The following is a 17,324-nucleotide window of genomic DNA, read 5'->3' as shown; positions in this document are numbered from 1 at the left end:
CTGTCCTTGTGGACCATATAATCTATCCAGGAATCTAAATAAACAATAAATAATTGATCAAGCTTAGTGATAGTTCTCTTTAAGGAGAGGATATTTAAGCTGAGAAACTAAGAATCAATATACTTGGTTCTCCACCGCTCTCACCTATGCTTCTTCAGTGTAGGCCTGGAGTATAAGAACACACTAGCTTCTGTTGTACTGTACCATCTCTGAAACAACTACATTACTTCCTTCTTTCTTTCTTTCTTTTTTTTTTTTAGATTTTATTTATTTATTCATAAGAGACACAGAGAGAGAGGCAGAGACATAAGTAGAGGGAGAAGCAGACTCCCTATGGTAAGCCTGATGCAGGACTTGATCCCAGGACCCTGGGATCATGACCTGAGCCAAAGGCAGACACTCAACCCCTGAGCCACCCAGATGTCTCTACATTACCTCTTCTGATGAAGAGTCTAAGAGAGGGCAGCCTAGGTGGCTCAGCGATTTAGTGCCGCCTTCATCCCAGGGTGTGATCCTGGAGACCCGGGATCAAGTCCCATGTCCAGCTCCCTGAATGGAGCCTGCTTCTTCCTCTGCCTGTGTCTCTGCCTCTCTCTCTCTCTGTATCTCTCATGAATAAATAAATAAAATCTTAAAAAAAAAAAAGTCTAAGAGAATTAGAGCAACAGAGCAAAATGAACACAGCATTTTAGGGACATGTGGCACAATATGAAAAAGTCTGCTATATGTATAACTCACATCTGAGAATAAAATACAGAATCAGATATAAAACTATAAAGCATAAATATAGCAAATAATGTACAGTTTTAAGAAATCTTAGAAATCTTATACGACTTATTTGTCATATAATTATTGAGCATTAACTAGCAAGTCAGCACTGTGCTAAGAATTGTGGAAAAGACAAAGATAACTTAGATGTTTATCCTAATATATAAAAATAAGTGTTAATACAAAAAATAAATAGCTTAAGAGAGGTAGAGTGATAGAAATTTAGAGCATGGGGCTATCTTTTATGACCTGGCCTTGAAGTTATACACTGTCATTTCTGTTATATCCTGTTGATTACACAGGTCAGTCCTATCTATTGCAGCAGGAGACTACTTAAGGGAGTGAGTACTAGGAGGGGAGACTCATGGGCGCCATCTTGGAAACTGGGCTGTCACAGCTTCCGTGCATTCAATGCTCTTTGCCAGCTTCATGGAAAAGTATGATTTTTATTTTGTCTGGGTCTTTCTTACTGTTACTGTAGGAGTAAATGTCTTTAGTTCTTCTGTATTTTACCCAGAAAGAGAAGTCCATCCTATTAGAATTGTAGAGAATGGTAATTGGCATATTTGCTTACTTAGGAAAACATAATGGTAAAAGTGATCCTATACCGGTTCTTCTTTCAGTTGTCTGATTATATGCAGAAAACTGAGCCATTGCTTTGCTTTTCCTTATGTAAATAAGCAATTACAGCTTGACTTGATACAAATTTGGTTTAATGACTTGATTAAATGGTTTGTTAATATAACTACTCAAGGTAACAGAGTTGTTTATGTGAGAAATGCATTCTGAGTTCTGAGTTAAACCAGCAGTCTCTAAAAATAGCCTTGGGGCACCTGGGTGGCTCAGTTGGTTGCGTGTTGGACTCTTGGATTGGCTGAGGTCATAATCTTGGGCTCAGTGCCCAACACAGAGTCTGCTTGAGATTCTCTCCTTCTCCCTCTGCCTTCCCCTCAAATAAATAAATAAAATCTTTTAAAAAATTAAAAAGTTAAATAAATAAATAAATAAATAGGCTTGGGACACCTAGGTGGCTCAGTGGTTGAGGGTCTGTCTTTGGCTCAGGGTATGATCTTGGAGTCACAAGATCAAGTCCCACATTGGACTCCTTGCAGGAGCCTACTTCTCCCTCTGCCTGTGTCTCTGCCCGTCTCTCTCTCTCTCTTTCTCTCTCTCTCTCTCATGAATAAATAAATGAAATCCTTAAAAATAAATAAATAAAATCTTTAAAAATAAATAAATAGACTTTATGTCACAGTCTCTTTTTATGTGGGGGCTGCCCTCCAGCCAATAAGAAGCAATATTAGATACCTGAACCACTCCTTGTGGGGCAAGCACAAAGTAGTATGGCTAGAGATAAATTGACAGATTGAACCGTCAATCAAGAGAGTTTGAAGTTTGATTCCAACAAAGTAATTAATTGTTTATTTAAACAAAAATATTAATACTCCTTTTAAGTTTTAGAGGAATGTAACAGAATCCAGCATCTTCACAGTATAAATACATCTTTCACAGTATCCAGGATACAACCCACAATTACATAACATGAATAATAAGGAAAATGTGACCCATTCTCAAGGAAAAGACAATTAGCAGAGACCAACCCAAGAGGACCCAAACTGTTGGAATTGATAGATGGGGATTTTAAAACAACTATTCTCAATGACATAAAGAAAAATAAGTTTGTAGTGAATGAAAAGACCAGGGTAAGGAAGGGAATTATAGGAAAGAAACAAATGGAAATCCTAGAGTTGAAATACAATATCTGAAATAAAGATTTTTCTTATTGGGCTTAACAACCAAATGGGTATAACAGAGGAAAAGTCAGTGAGCTCGGAGGTAGATCAATAGAAATTAATCAGTGTGAAGAACACAGAGAAAAAAGATTGAAAACAAAAATGAACCCAGCATCAGGAATCTGCCAGATTATATTAAAAAAAAAAAAGCCTGATAGAGGTATAATTGGTGTCCCAGAAGGAACAGATTTTTCCTAATTTTTCTCTTGCCTAAGAGAAATGCGGCAAAAAATGTTTGAAGAATTAACATCTGAAAATTTCCCAAATATCAGACTTAAATTTACATTGAAGCTCAGCAAACCCTAAGCAGTACAAATTATGAAGAAAATGATGCCTAAGCAAAGCTGCTGAAAACCAAAGATAAAAAGAAAATCTCAAAAGATGCCAGAGAAAAATGACAAATTACAAATAAAGAAAAATTCAAAAGACTGTTGTTACCTTCTCATCAGAGACTGTGAAGGCAAGAAAACAGTGAAACAACTTTTTTAAGGTGTGAAACAAACAAAAAAATACAATCAACCTAGCATCCAGCAAAAACACTTTTCAAGAATGCCTTACTCTTGTCTTTGGTCTCGATTCACTTCTGTATGTTTGAGCCCCTCTGCTTGTTCCTGGAGAGCAGAGACGGAAAATACCTTTCTCACTCCTGCATCATTTCAGGTAATAGGGATGGATATTTCATCTCTGATGAGGTCAAGGGAGGTTGACCATGCACAGCAGATAACTCATGTGAATTCCTCCTTTACAGCCCGCATTCCTCATAGCTGTGGCTCTTCTCCACCATGAAGCAGAGAAGGCAGTTAATAGATGTATCCTAAAATGAATTTAATTAGCCCTTTATATCCTGTGGTGAAGAGTAGGAACTTGTCAAAGGGAAATTAGACATTATATAAAACAGAGAATCCGCTTACTTGTTAATGGGAGCCTTTTCAGTGGTTTCACTGAGACACCTGTCTTTTTAATTATGGAAGATGAAGAAAGCATTAGGAAAAATCTGACTTTCAGTTTTCTAAACCTTTTTTTGTTACTCTATATTGTTAAATTCTTTGGGAAGTGTCCACATACAGTTCATGCGTGATTGTATAAAGAAGCAGCAGCTGTTAAGGCAATAACACTATGAAGTATTTCACAAATAACTGGCTTGTTTTTTATTCTGCTTTTTCCTTGTTTTATCGTTTTGCTCAGGGTTCTCATGCTACAGTGTGGCTATAAAGTTTGGAAACAAGTAATATTATTTTACCACATATATTAGTCAGGGTTCTCCACAGCAACAGAACCAATAGGATGTGTGTGGGGGTGAGGGGAAAAGGGAGGTTGATTTATTTTGAGGAATTGGCTGCTGAGTCTGAAATCCGCAGGGCTGGCTAGATACCCAGGGAAGAGTTGATGTGGCAGCTTGAGTATGAAGGCAGTTTGGAAGTGGGTCTCACTCAGTCTTTTTCTCTGAAGGCCTTCTGAGGCCCACCCACATTATAGAGAGTAGTCAGCTTTATTCAATCTACCAATTTAAATGTTGATCTCATCCATAAAAATATCTTCACAGAAACATCTAGTCTGGTGTTGGACCAAATATCTGGCTACTGTGACCAAGCCAACTTAATACAAAAATTTAATCATCACACCATGTGTTGTAGTAGATCATCAAAAGAATAATTTATTGTGTGTTTACCTATGCTTCCGGACTTCATGGCCACACTGCATAGTAGCATTTTGGATATGATTTTCTCATCTTAATTTTCTTTGTACTAGGAAAGAGACAATCATTATAAAGTAAACTTGAGATTCATTTCTTCATCTTCACAGAATGGTTCATAAAGGTGATCTTTCCAATCCATGGAAATATTCATACCAAGCTGCAGGTGTGTTACTACAGACTCTCATGCTTATGTGATCACACAGGGTGAACAGAGGTTCTGAGAGCAAGAGGCAAAGGCAAAGTAAATACCAAAGGCAAAAATTGCAAAAGTTTTCACATAAACCTTGACATTATTTGACAGGCCAATGTGTAGCTGGTTTGCACTAGTGTACCCATTGCAGCTGTTAAGTTATTGACAGTATTAAAGTATTTCTACCCAAGCTAGTGAATAACTCTTGGGCGAAGTCACCTGAGCTCCCCAACTCCCATGTCTGCCTCTCCCCTAAGGTCCACAACAAAGGGTTAATGACTAATAGAGCAGAAGGCTCCAGGACCTGCCTTAGAAGCATGATACTGTTTGGGCTTTTTTGTTTGTTCTAATAATGTACAAGCATGTACAATTCATGCTTTTTAGCATACATTTCTGTGAATTTTGACAAATATATAGAGTCATAAAGCCAAACTATAATCAAGATACAAAATAGTTCATCTACTCCAAAAATGTCCTCTGTGTCCCTTTGATTTTTTTTTATTTTTTTTTTAATTTTTATTTATTTATTTATTTATGATAGTCACAGAGAGAGAGAGAGAGAGAGAGGCAGAGACAGAAGCAGGCTCCATGCACCGGGAGCCCGACGTGGGATTGGATCCCGGGTCTCCAGGATCGCGCCCTGGGCCAAAGGCAGGCGCCAAACCGCTGCGCCACCCAGGGATCCCCTCCATGTCCCTTTGAAATGAACTCTCCCCTCCCGTTCTAGCCCCTGGAAATAATGGTCTGTTTTGTGTCCCTATATTTGCCCTTTCTATAATGTCATACAAAGTGTACTGATACAAGCTGCTATACACATTCATATATGGGGTTTTGTGTGAACATAAATTTTCATTTCACCTGGATAGAATACCTAAGAATGTAGTTGCTGGGTCATATGGTAAGTGTTATGCTTAGCTTCATAAAAAACTGCTGGTCTATTTTCCAATTTGGCTATGCTATTTCTTATTTCTGTCAGCAACTTATGAGAGTTCTTATCAGATTCTTTTTCTTTCAGACATCTGATAAATGAGTAGTGATATCTTATGGTTTTAATTTGCTTTGCATTTCTCTAATGACTACTGACGTTGGACCTCTTTTCACATACTTATTTGCCCTCCATATATCTTCTTTGGCCAAGTGTGTTCCAATCTTTCACTCACTTTTTACAAATGGGATTGTTTTAAGTTATTGACTCTTGAGAGTTCTTTATATATTCTGAATACATGTCTTTCATCAAGTATGTGATTTGCACATATTTTCTCCCAGTCTGTGGCTTGTCTGTCATTTTTACAGACTTAGCAGGTATGTATTGTGACACTTCATAGCACCTGCCCACCCTAATACACACACACACACACGACTCAAGATAATCCATAAATAAGACATTTTCCAAAATCCTGTTTGACAGATTACTGTCATTTTTCCTATATAATCATGTCCTTAAACATGGCGATCTTGTAATATAACCAAATACAGATATTTGTAATGCTTATGAGGTCGCTAGCACATCTCCTGGTCCTGAGACTTCTAATGGACCCCTTTGAGTACCCCCAAATTATCTCCTTTTTGGCAATAGTATGGATGACTCAGTATTCTTTTTCCCATTTCTTTCTTATCTTTTCTCTTTCAGGCTTCTTTAACTATGTCTGTGTTTGGAACTGCTTAGCTATCAATATGGAAACTACTAGATAAAAGAGAAAATTGAACTCAGATGAGTTAACAGCAGCAGAACACCTGTAATACAGTTAGAAATATGTGATAGAAACTTAAAACGTGGTAGATCATTGGTAAGAGAGGATTATCAGGGACGACTTTATAAAGGAATTAGATTTGGGGACAAGTAAGATTTATATTTGGGATGACCAGATATGGAAATTTTCAGGCCAATTTGGCCTGTAGGCTGGAGTGGCCATGGTGCATTTTAATAAAGACAGTATTGCCTAGAGCAAGGCTTATAATTCAGAATCCAGAAGGAAATGGTAAGGTCACAGGCCCCCATAGGCACCTTTCTTCTTACATTGTCCTCTTTTTGCATCAACTAAGGTAAGAGGGTCACATTTCTTAAAAGTTGGCTAGAAGGCTTCCATATTTTGACCCTGCACATCAATGTAAATTTCATTAGTTTACCACAAGAACATTACCAATATTTTTGAAGCTCCTATGTGCATCTCTCCAATTGTACGCTCTTCCCCAAGGTTAACCACTATCCTGAATTTTATATTGATCATTCATTTATACTCAGTTTTGATTTTGATATACGTAAATACCTCCCCAGGTAGTATATTGTCAGGTTTTGTATCTTTGTGTAAATGGCACATGCTGTATGTATGCCCCTGTGACTTACTTTTTTTTCATGTAACATTTTGTTCTTATTCTCCACTTTCTTCCTAATTTTTCTGTTCCTCTTCGGAGGAAAACTTTTTGAAAGAGATGCCTATACTTCCTGACACCACTTCCTTCCATTCTCTCATCCACCCACACCAATTGGGCTTTGATAACACAATTCTACACCAAAGCCAGCATTTTCAGTGTCACTAGTTACTTCCACATTGCCAAATTCACTTCTCAGTTCTAATCTTTTGACCTGTCCAACACTTGATCAGTTTCTACTTCTTGAAACACCTTCACTACCTGGCTTTCAGAATACCATCTCTCTGGTTCCCCTCTTCTGCCACTGTCCACCCCTTCTCAGCCTTCTCTAGTGCTTCATCCTCATTCCCCTGTTCACAACATACTGAGATCAGGACTCAAAACTCTTCTCCGTCTCTACCAATTCTTTTTTTTTTTTTTAATTTTATTTATTTATTTATGATAGTCACACAGAGAGAGAGAAAGAGAGGCAGAGACACAGGCAGAGGGAGAAGCAGGTTCCATGCACCGGGAGCCTGATGTGGGATTCGATCCCGGGTCTCCAGGATCGCGCCCTGGGCCAAAGACAGGCGCTAAACCGCTGCGCCACCCAGGGATCCCTGTCTCTACCAATTCTGATTGGTCACTGATTGGTCTGATTGGTCACTGATTCCCAAGCAAGAATAGCAGTTCTCCACTCCAGGGCATTTGGAAATGTGTGTAAGTTGGGGAGGGAGTAGGCTTTAAGACTGGGATTTCTACTGACATTTGGTGAGATGCTAAATATCTTGCACACAAAAGTTCTAAACAATTAAGAATATGTGCCCCCCTGAAATGCTGACAGCATCTGATGAGAAACATTGCTAGGTTATTTCATGCGATCACAATTATGCTTTAAATATTACTCATGCATGACTCCCAAATATAGAACTTCAGCCTAGACCACTTGCCTGACCTCCAGACTCCTACATCCAACAGCATCTAATTGGCATTTCCAGATGGATATGTACAATTAAATGTTAACATATCCATAATCAAACTCCTAATTCCTTGCGCCCCCCAACTCAGTCTTCTATAATCTGCTACATCTCAGTTGATGGAAATTCCATTCTTCCAGTTACTCTGCTCCTAAGCTCGGGGGGATCTTCTTTAATTTCTCTTTTTCCCACAACCAACCCATCACATAGCCTGTTGGCTGTACATTCAAAAACATATTCAGTCTCTTGCAACTTCTATGTAATATCACCTTGACCTAAGTTACCATCATCTTTCACCTGGATGATAATAAAGGTCTTCCTCTTTCTGTCTCAACCACCCTGAGTCTGTTCTCTACATGGTGTCTGGTGATCCTAGCAATGTCATAACTCAGATCCAGTTACGCTTTACTCAGCCATCACCCTTGGTATTCCATATACTTAGCATAAAAGCCAGAGCCCTTGCAGTGACCTGTGGGCCTCTACATGACTTGTCTTCTAGGTCATACCTTTGAATTCCCCTACCACTCTCTCCCTTCCTACCTCCACTTTGGCCATATTTACCTCCTCCCTTCTTGAGCACACCAGACTCCTGCCTCTTTGCACCTATTTCTCCTCTATCTGGAATACTACTATTCTCCTAGATTTCTTCAGTCTTAACACCACATGTGTTATAGCTTCTTCCATCAAAATTCTCAATATTAGAGCTTATTAGACATATTAAGAATGGTTATTATAAAGTTTGTATCAGGGATGCCTGGGTGGCTTAGTGGTTGAGCATCTGCCTTTGGTTCAGGGCATGATTCCAGGGTCCTAAGATCAAGGACTCCATGTGAGGAGCCTGCTTCTCCCTCTATGTCTCTGCCTCTCTCTGTGTGTGTCTCTCATACATAAATAAAATCTCTTAAAAAAATAAATAAATAAATAAAAGTAAATAATTTTTTTAAATTTATTTTTTATTGGTGTTCAATTTACCAACATACAGAATAACCCCCAGTGCCCGTCACCCATTCACTCCCACCCCCCGCCCTCCTCCCCTTCTACCACCCCTAGTTCGTTTCCCAGAGTTAGCAGTCTTTACGTTCTGTCTCCCTTTCTGATATTTCCCACACATTTCTTCTCCCTTCCCTTATATTCCCTTTCACTATTATTTATATTCCCCAAATGAATGAGAACATATAATGTTTGTCCTTCTCCGATTGACTTACTTCACTCAGCATAATACCCTCCAGTTCCATCCACGTTGAAGCAAATGGTGGGTATTTGTCGTTTCTAATGGCTGAGTAATATTCCATTGTATACATAAACCACATCTTCTTTATCCACTCATCTTTCGATGGACACCGAGGCTCCTTCCACAGTTTGGCTATTGTGGCCATTGCTGCTAGAAACATCGGGGTGCAGGTGTCCCGGCGTTTCATTGCATCTTTGGGGTAAATCCCCAACAGTGCAATTGCTGGGTCGTAGGGCAGGTCTATTTTTAACTCTTTGAGGAACCTCCACACAGTTTTCCAGAGTGGCTGCACCAGTTCACATTCCCACCAACAGTGTAAGAGGGTTCCCTTTTCTCCGCATCCTCTCCAACATTTGTGGTTTCCTGCCTTGTTAATTTTCCCCATTCTCACTGGTGTGAAGTGGTATCTCATTGTGGTTTTTGATTTGTATTTCCCTGATGACAAGTGATGCAGAACATTTTCTCATGTGCATGTTGGCCATGTCTATGTCTTCCTCTGTGAGATTTCTCTTCATGTCTTTTGCCCATTTCATGATTGGATTGTTTGTTTCTTTGCTGTTGAGTTTAAGAAGTTCTTTATAGATCTTGGAAGCTAGCCCTTTATCTGATATGTCATTTGCAAATATCTTCTCCCATTCTGTAGGTTGTCTTTGAGTTTTGTTGACTGTATCCTTTGCTGTGCAAAAACTTCTTATCTTGATGAAGTCCCAATAGTTCATTTTTGCTTTTGTTTCTTTTGCCTTCGTGGATGTATCTTGCAAGAAGTTACTGTGGCCGAGTTCAAAACGGGTGTTGCCTGTGTTCTCCTCTACGATTTTGATGGAATCTTGTCTCACATTTAGATCTTTCATCCATTTTGAGTTAATCTTTGTGTATGGTGAAAGAGAGTGGTCTAGTTTCATTCTTCTGCATGTGGATGTCCATTTTCCCAGCACCATTTATTGAAGAGACTGTCTTTCTTCCAATGGATAGTCTTTCCTCCTTTATCGAATATTAGTTGACCATAAAGTTGAGGGTCCACTTCTGGATTCTCTATTCTGTTCCATTGATCTATGTGTCTGTTTTTGTGCCAGTACCACACTGTCTTGATGACCACAGCTTTGTAGTACAACCTGAAATCTGGCATTGTGATGCCCCCAGATATGGTTTTCTTTTTTAAAATTCCCCTGGCTATTCAGGGTCTTTTCTGATTCCACACAAATCTTAAAATAATTTGTTCTAACTCTCTGAAGAAAGTCCATGGTATTTTGATAGGGATTGCATTGAATGTGTCAATTGCCCTGGGCAGCATTGACATTTTCACAATATTAATTCTGCCAATCCATGAGCATGGAATATTTTTCCAATTCTTTGTGTCTTCCTCAATTTCTTTCAGAAGTCTTCTATAGTTTTGAGGGTATAGATCCTTTACCTCTTTGGTTAGGTTTATTCCTAGGTATCTTATGCTTTTGGGTGCAATTGTAAATGGGATTGACTCCTTAATTTCTCTTTCTTCAGCCTCATTGTTAGTGTATAGAAATGCCACTGATTTCTGGGCATTGATTTTGTATCCTGCCACGCTACCGAATTGCTGTATGAGTTCTAGCAATCTTGGGGTGGAGACTTTTGGGTTTTCTATGTAGAGTATCATGTCATCGGCGAAGAGGGAGAGTTTAACTTCTTCTTTGCCAATTTGAATGCCTTCAACGTCTTTTTGTTGTCTGATTGCAGGCTAGGACTTCCAGTACTATGTTGAATAGCAGTGGTGAGAGTGGACATCCCTGTCTTGTTCCTGATCTTAGGGGAAAGGCTCCCAGTTTTTCCCCATCGAGAATGACATTTGCTGGGGGCTTTTCGTAGATGGCTTTTAAGATGTCGAGGAATGTTCCCTCTATCCCTACACTCTGAAGAGTTTTGATCAGGAATGGACGCTGAATTTTGTCAAATGCTTTCTCTGCATCTAATGAGAGGATCATATGGTTCTTGGTTTTTCTCTTGCTGATACGATGAATCACATTGATTGTTTTACGAGTGTTGAACCAGCCTTGTGTCCCAGGGATAAATCCTACTTGGTCATGGTGAATAATTTTCTTAATGTACTGTTGGATCCTATTGGCTAGTATCTTGTTGAGAATTTTTGCATCCATGTTCATCAGGGATATTGGTCTGTAATTCTCCTTTTTGGTGGGGTCTTTGTCTGGTTTTGGAATTAAGGTGATGCTGGCCTCATAGAACGAATTTGGAAGTACTCCATCTCTTTCTATCTTTCCAAACAGCTTTAGGAGAATAGGTATGGTTTCTTCTTTAAACGTTTGATAGAATTCCCCAGGGAAGCCATCTGGCCCTGGACTCATGTGTCTTGGGAGGTTTTTGCTGACTGCTTCAATTTCCTCCCTGGTTATTGGCCTGTTCAGGTTTTCTATTTCTTCCTGTTCCAGTTTTGGTAGTTTGTGGCTTTCCAGGAATGCGTCCATTTCTTCTAGATTGCCTAATTTATTGGCGTATAGCTGTTCATAATATGTTTTTAAAATCGTTTGTATTTCCTTGGTGTTGGTAGTGATCTCTCCTTTCTCATTCATGATTTTATTAATTTGAGTCTTCTCTCTCTTCTTTTTAATAAGGCTGGCTAATGGTTTATCTATCTTATTAATTCTTTCAAAGAACCAACTCCTGGTTCTGTTGATCTGTTCCACAGTTCTTCTGGTCTCGATTTCGTTGAGTTCTGCTCGAATCTTTATTAACTCTCTTCTTCTCCTGGGTGTAGGATCTATTTGCTGTTTTTTCTCTAGCTCCTTTATGTGTAAGGTTAGCTTTTGTATTTGAGTTCTTTCCAGTTTTTGAATGGATGCTTGTATTGCGATGTATTTCCCCCTTAGGACTGCTTTTGCTGCATCCCAAAGATTTTGAACAGTTGTATCTTTATTCTCATTAGTTTCCATGAATCTTTTTAATTCCTCCTTAATTTCCTGGTTGACCCTTTTATCTTTTAGCAGGATGGTCCTTAACCTCCAAGTGTTTGTGGTCCTTCCAAACTTCTTGTTGTGATTTAGTTCTAATTTCAAGGCATTATGGTCTGAGAATATGCAGGGGACGATCCCAATCTTTTGGTATCGGTTCAGACCCGATTTGTGACCCAGTATGTGGTCTATTCTGGAGAAAGTTCCATGTGCACTTGAGAAGAATGTGTATTCAGTTGAGTTTGGATGTAAAGTTCTGTAGATATCTATGAAATCCATCTGGTCCAGTGTATCATTTTAAAACTCTCGTTTCTTTGGAGATGTTGTGCTTAGAAGACCTATCAAGTATAGAAAGAGCTAGATTGAAGTCACCAAGTATAAGTGTATTATTATCTAAGTATTTCTTCACTTTGGTTATTAATTGATTTATATATTTGGCAGCTCCCACATTCGGGGCATATATATTGAGGATTGTTAAGTCCTCTTGTTGGATAGATCCTTTAAGTATGAGATAGTGTCCCTCTTCATCTCTCACTACAGTCTTCGGGGTAAATTTTAGTTTATCTGATATAAGGATGGCTACCCCTGCTTTCTTTTGAGGACCATTTGAATGGTAAATGGTTCTCCAACCTTTTATTTTTAGGCTGTAGGTGTCCTTCTGTCTAAAATGAGTCTCTTGTAGACAGCAAATAGATGGGTCCTGGTTTTTTATCCAGTCTGAAACCCTGCACCTTTTGATGGGGTCATTAAGCCCGTTCACGTTCAGAGTTACTATTGAGAGATATGAGTTTAGTGTCACCATGATATCTATCCAGTCCTTGTTTTTGTGGATTGTTCCACTGAACTTCTTCTTAAAGGGGAATTTTAAGAGTCCCCCTTAAAATTTCTTGCAGAGCTGGTTTGGAGGTCACATATTCTTTTAGTTCCTGCCTGTCTTGAAAGCTCTTTATCTCTCCTTCCATTTTGAATGAGAGCCTTGCTGGATAAAGTATTCTTGGTTGCATGCTCTTCTCATTTAGGACCCTGAATATATCCTGCCAGCCCTCACTCACTGGTTCTTCTACCTCGTTAACCCTCGTCGTTAGGACTTCTAGTTTGGATTCCATCTCAATCAATTGATTTTTAATTTCTGCCTGATTGGATCTAAATTCTGCAGTCATGAAGTCTCTTGAGTCCTTTATGCTTTTTTCTAGAACCACCAGTAGCTGTATAATAGTGCTTCTGAATTGGCTTTCTGACATTGAATTGTAATCCAGATTTTGTAACTCTGTGGGAGAGAGGACTGTTTCTGATTCTTTCTTTTGAGGTGAGGTTTTCCTTCTAGTCATTTTGCTCAGTGCAGAGTGGCCAAAAGCAAGGTGTATTGAGAAAAGGAGAAAAAGAGAGGAGAGAAAGAAGGAAAGAAGAGAGAAAAAGAAAAAAGATAAAAGGAAGCAAAAAAAAAAAAAAAGAAAGAAAAAGAAAGAAAGGAAAAAAAGGTGGGGGAAGGAAACAAATCAAAAAGCAAAAAACAAAACAACAACAACAACAAAAAAAACCATGGGGGCGGAGGGGGGGAGTATCTTCTGATTCTGTATACTTTAAGTCCCTTGACTTCCCCTGGAACTTGTCCGTCTAGCTGGTCTTCTGGGGGAGGGGCCTGTTGTGCTGATTTTCAGGTGTTAGCACTTGGGGGAGCTGCTCTGCCCCCTGCCTGGTGCAGGGCTCAGTGGGGGTTGTTTACCCCGTGAGGCCCCAGGAGGAACAACCGCTCTCCGCCTGCAGGGCCTGGAGGCTCCGGGGCAGGGCCGCTGATCTGCTCAGCTCGGGGCAGGAGTGTCCTTGTGGTCCTGGGCCTCCCGGCCAAAAATAAATAATTTAAAAAATAAATTTGTATCAGATAATTCCATCATTGTGAATCTTTTTAAAAATCTTTTTTTTAATCATTTTTTTCTCTTTATTTTCTTTTAGGCCGTTTTATCTACCATTGTACCTGGTTAATTTTGATTGCCTGCCAGATGTGGTATATAAAGAACTGTTATATTATCATATGCCTCAAATTATATTATCTCCCTATAGAGAGGAGTCAAGTATATGTGTCTTTTATCAATCTATTGCTTCTATTGCTCCAAACCGACTTTTTTCCCTGGAACTGGCTCCTAGAGAACTTTCTCCTTTGTCATCTGGATTAATATAAGTCTTCTTCAATAGAAGGCCATAGAGGGGGATCCCTGGGTGGCGCAGCGGTTTGGCGCCTGCCTTTGGCCCGGGGCGCGATCCTGGAGACCCGGGATCGAGTCCCGCGTCGGGCTCCCGGTGCGTGGAGCCTGCTTCTCCCTCTGTGTCTCTGCCTCTCTCTCTCTCTCTCTCTCTGTGACTATCATAAATAAATAAATAATTAATTAATTAAAAAAAAAATGAAGGCCATACAGGGGGGGATCCCTGGGTGGCTCAGTGGTTTAGCGCCTGCCTTCAGCCTGGGCTGTGATCCCGGAGTCCTGGGATCAAGTCCCACATCAGGCTCCCTGCGTGGAGCCTGCTTCTCCCTCTGTCTGTGTCTCTGCCTCTCTGTCTCTCTCTGTGTGTCTCTCAATGAATGAATGAATGAATGAATGACTAAATAAATAAATAAATAAATAGAAAGCCATAGAGGGATACTTCAAGGTCAAAACAGGAGGAAGGCATTTCCCTTCATGCATCTAGGCTGCTGTTTTCTGCCCTGCAGCTAGCAAAGGGAGACCCAGAACAGTCCAGCAGAAACCCATACTCTGCAGCAAATTTCTCTGTTCCTTGGCAGACCACTCTTGCAGACCACCTGGTGATCTGCCACCCAGGAGCTGATTCTGTGAACCAGCTAGACCCTCCAGCATGTTTTCTAGCCCCTAGCAGCAGGTCAGACTCTCCAGCAAGTTTCTGTGGTACCTGACAGACTGTATCTGTGAACTGGCTGCAGCGTGCACCCCGTAGCACGTTTCTTCTCCATAGCACTGCATGCTCCTGTGGTGGCCATGCCCTTCCCGAATAGGTCTAGAGGGGGAGGCATTCTAAGCCTCTAAGTAACTTTCTTGTTCATGCTTCCTAGTTTCTAGAGGCTTCTTTCTGATTAACAATTCTTATAATTCTCCCTCTTCAAATTCCTAGCGTGGTTGTACATTGTTAAATAAAGGTAGTGAGAGCAGACATGTTTGTCTTACTGAACTTATTGGGAAAACAGTCTTTCACCAAGTATAAACTGTTGTCTTGTCATAGTTAGCTTTATTCAGATGAATAAATTCCCATCTTTTCAAATTTGTTAAGTTTTTTTTAATGAGTGTTGAATTTTGTTAGACAACTTTTTTAATCTATTGAAATTATCTATGGTTTTTCCTTTATTAAGTTTTAGTATAGTGAATAACATTGATTTTTCTAATGTTAATAAAGTCTTGATTGGTAGAATAAACCTCATTTGGCCCTAATGACTTGATATATTGTTGAATTCAGTTTGCTAAAATCTTGTTTAGACTTCTCCCAACTATGTTCTAGCTGCTTTGGACTCCCTGAGTTCTTCATTTCCTGTCCTCCATTTAACATGCCTGTCATCCTGTGATGGAATTCCTCTTCCCTGATTCAACTGTACTCTTCAGTCGGGTCTCTGCTCAGGTGTCAGCTCCTCAGAAAAGACTTCCTTTGATTAATTCAGCTCTCACTCCCCTCTCACTCTGTTTTATTTTATATTTACCTTTTCACCATCTGTCTCTCCTTACTGTAATAAATAAGCCTGTTCTGATCTTACATATGTACCTAACAGAAGTGTATGCTGATCTGCATCAAATAATACAAAAATGTTCACGATAGCCCAACGCTGGAAACAGTCTATCAGCTACTACAGAGCAGTGAAAATGAGTAAACTATAGTACATGCAGCAACATAGATGAATCCCAGAAACTGGGTACAGAATATGAGATGCTGTTGAAAAAGGCAAAATCAAACTATAATGTTCAAATTTGAAGCAGTGGGTCTCTTTTGGATATGGGTTTTGCTCAGGAAGGTGTCTCAGAGTGACCTTCTGAGGTTCTTTCTTTTCAGCTGGGTGGAGAAATTGGTTGAGTGATGTCAGTTGAGTCAGATATTGTCTCCTCTAGGAAATCTTTAATTCCCTGGACAATCAGTCACTTTATCTTCTCTGACCCAACTTTAGAACAATTATATTGTAACTGTTACATTTTCCGAAGGAAAGTCATCTTGTTTGGATTTGCTTTTCTTTTGTTTTGTTGTTATACTCTTTAAGTCTCTTTAACTGGGTGGCATAGAGCTGATGCTCTGATTTTTCTGGTAAAAGGAATTAGCTGCCAGCTTCTGCAGCCCAAGCCCATGCCCTCTCCCTCATTGCCTGTCTCTGGTTGAGGACAGAGAGCTTACCTCAGATTGTATCTGGAGAACCAAGGTTGGTTCGCACCTGTTTGTCATTAGAGAAGTAAAGTCTTGAGACTTTTAGGTAATCTGGTGGTCCCAGACGAGAGATAGGATGAAGTTGGATTCCATAGTTTTGGCAGTTGTAGAAACAAGGCTCCTCTGCCTCCTTTATAGTTATGAGTGGCTGTGGGGGATAGGACATAACTTAGTGTAGTCAATAGGCTTTGTCATGAATAATTTCCGTACAAGTTTGTGGAGGGATCCAATAAAGCTATCTTCTACCATTAAAAATCAATTTGCTTTATGGGGCTGCTTCCCCCACCACAAAAATTTGGTTAAAACAAAATGCTGTAACTTAACAGAGCACTGTTTTTTTTCCTTTTAATTTTGAAAATTTCAGTAGACATGAACTTGGAAAGGGTAATGCAGTGAGGATCAATGGCTCTTCCAGCACAAATTGTGTCAGTCTCACAAAGGAAAGTTCCTTCAAAGTTTGTCCTTACTGGAAGTAACTGTGCTATAGCTGAGTTCCAATTGATGAGTGTACATTTCTGTGCCAGGTTTTATTAAAGAACCCAGGCTAGCATCTGTTCACTTTGAAAGGAATTCTGGCAATTCGGCAGTGTCTTAAAATTTTAAATGTATATTTTGATTAACACATTTTTATTGGCACGTATATTCTTTGCCTTATTTTTTTTTTTTTTTTTTTTTTTTGCTAATAATACTGTGAATGTGTCTTTCTGCAGCTGTGGGGCTCCCATTCAAGTTTCCGAGGTAAAGCTGCTTTCTTTCTCATCGGGGCAGCTAACTGTTTTCCTGCCTGCCGAGGTGAAGGCCATAGGGACAGAGAATGACCATGTTCTGCCTCTGCAAGAGCTGGCCATGAGGAGTCTCCATCACACCTACCACACTTTTCTTAAAGGTACACAGGACTTTCTGCCTCTTAACCGGTGAACTTAGAAATTATATTTCATGCTGTGCCTATTATGGTGTCCATTTCTTACATAACGTAA

The 17,324-nt window shown here is 39.6% G+C and overlaps 1 protein-coding gene across 7 annotated transcripts in view; it reads left to right on the top strand.

Annotated features, from left to right (window-relative positions):
• Positions 1-17,324, top strand: part of LRRC28 (leucine rich repeat containing 28) — a 159,124-nt gene that overhangs the window by 118,522 nt on the left and 23,278 nt on the right. For all 7 annotated transcript variants that reach the window (XM_038532699.1, XM_038532693.1, XM_038532698.1 and 4 more), the window contains one exon: positions 17,058-17,233. In XM_038532699.1, coding sequence (XP_038388627.1) covers positions 17,058-17,233 — 176 coding nt within the window. The remainder of the gene's footprint in view (positions 1-17,057; positions 17,234-17,324) is intronic.

The sequence above is a fragment of the Canis lupus genome, chromosome 3, assembly GCF_011100685.1.
Source record: "Canis lupus familiaris isolate Mischka breed German Shepherd chromosome 3, alternate assembly UU_Cfam_GSD_1.0, whole genome shotgun sequence".
Taxonomy (NCBI): domain Eukaryota; kingdom Metazoa; phylum Chordata; class Mammalia; order Carnivora; family Canidae; genus Canis; species Canis lupus.
This window is presented reverse-complemented; position numbering and strand designations above follow the sequence as displayed.